Consider the following 1,098-nt stretch of genomic DNA (forward strand, 5'->3'; position numbering starts at 1 on the left):
TTAACCATCAATCAAGAAACTTGCAGAGAGTTTCACGGTCCCTGGCTGGAATGTCACCCACGCTCAAAGGACCCAAGTTATTCTTCATATTGCGAGGGAATACCTGTCCTGCGTTACCCGGGAAAAGGCCCGTGAGCGGGTCGGAGACAGTCCTGCGACAGTGGAAGTGCATCTTGTCGGCAATGGGAACGGACGCTTAGGCTCTCTTAGTGCCGCATAATTCCACCCGCTATGAGAAAGGTGACACTGGGTAGTCCTGCCGTGCCTCGCAAATCTGGTAAAATGGTCCGAGCAACGTCACACACCAGGACAACTGTCTACGGACTGGCAAGGCGAGGCCTCTGGCGGCGTCATCCCTTGACGGTCAAAAAACTTAGTTTCTCCGGCTCCCTAGCTTGTGCGTGTGGCAGGGAAGTCGGTCCCAAACAACCGTCTAGCAGCTTCAACGGCGCAGATGCGCAAGCACGTAGTACCCAACTGTCACACTGCTCTGCAAGGCCGCCAAAAAACAGGGACAGGCGACCGGCGGCTCCCAATAGGCGCCAGGCCGCACCTGTTACAGTTCCGGTCGCCTCCTCGCCCGTGTCGCGTAGCCCTCACAATGGAGGAAGCATGGGGGAGACAGTGCTCTCCCGAGCCTTTAGTGTTCAGTTCCAGTTCACTCGCCCAAATCTGTTTTTTCCGTGTAACACAGTGCTAGACCTCCGGAGTTTTTATTGGGACTCCAGTTGGTGTCCACCGCGGCCGGGCATCCGGCAGATCACGTACTCCCCCTAAAATCTGTCTTGCCCGTGTTTACATCAATTTTTTCAAAATGAAGAGGGTCGGAAGTTTAAGCATTCTCCTTATCTCCTCCAAGTGGTAAGGTTCTGTAGTACACTTGACTTCGTTGTCCGACAGGGAAGCTGACTGGGGCCGACCCGGATTCTCTTGACGTGCTCTGTGTTGCCGGGGTGCTGTGTTTCACGCCAGGTTGCTCGCAGAGGCTGCGACGGCGCAGACAACACGTGAGTCATGACACAGATGTGCCGACTGCTGCACGGTCTTGTGTGTCCCGGAACTGCCAGTGCCGTTAAGGTCCTGCGTGCTCTTGGGGTC

General features: G+C 55.6%; 1 protein-coding gene across 1 annotated transcript in view; it reads left to right on the forward strand.

The window, feature by feature from the left end:
* Positions 1-814: 814 nt before the first annotated feature.
* Positions 815-1,098, forward strand: part of CSUI_010983 (pan domain-containing protein) — a gene marked incomplete at both ends in the record, with an annotated part of 560 nt that continues 276 nt past the window's right edge. Inside the window, 2 exons of the mRNA XM_068071084.1 lie at positions 815-861; positions 973-1,007. Of these exons, the coding sequence (XP_067916940.1) occupies positions 815-861; positions 973-1,007 (82 nt within the window). The remainder of the gene's footprint in view (positions 862-972; positions 1,008-1,098) is intronic.

Source organism: Cystoisospora suis (genome assembly GCF_002600585.1).
Source record: "Cystoisospora suis strain Wien I chromosome Unknown contig_9150, whole genome shotgun sequence".
NCBI lineage: Eukaryota > Apicomplexa > Conoidasida > Eucoccidiorida > Sarcocystidae > Cystoisospora > Cystoisospora suis.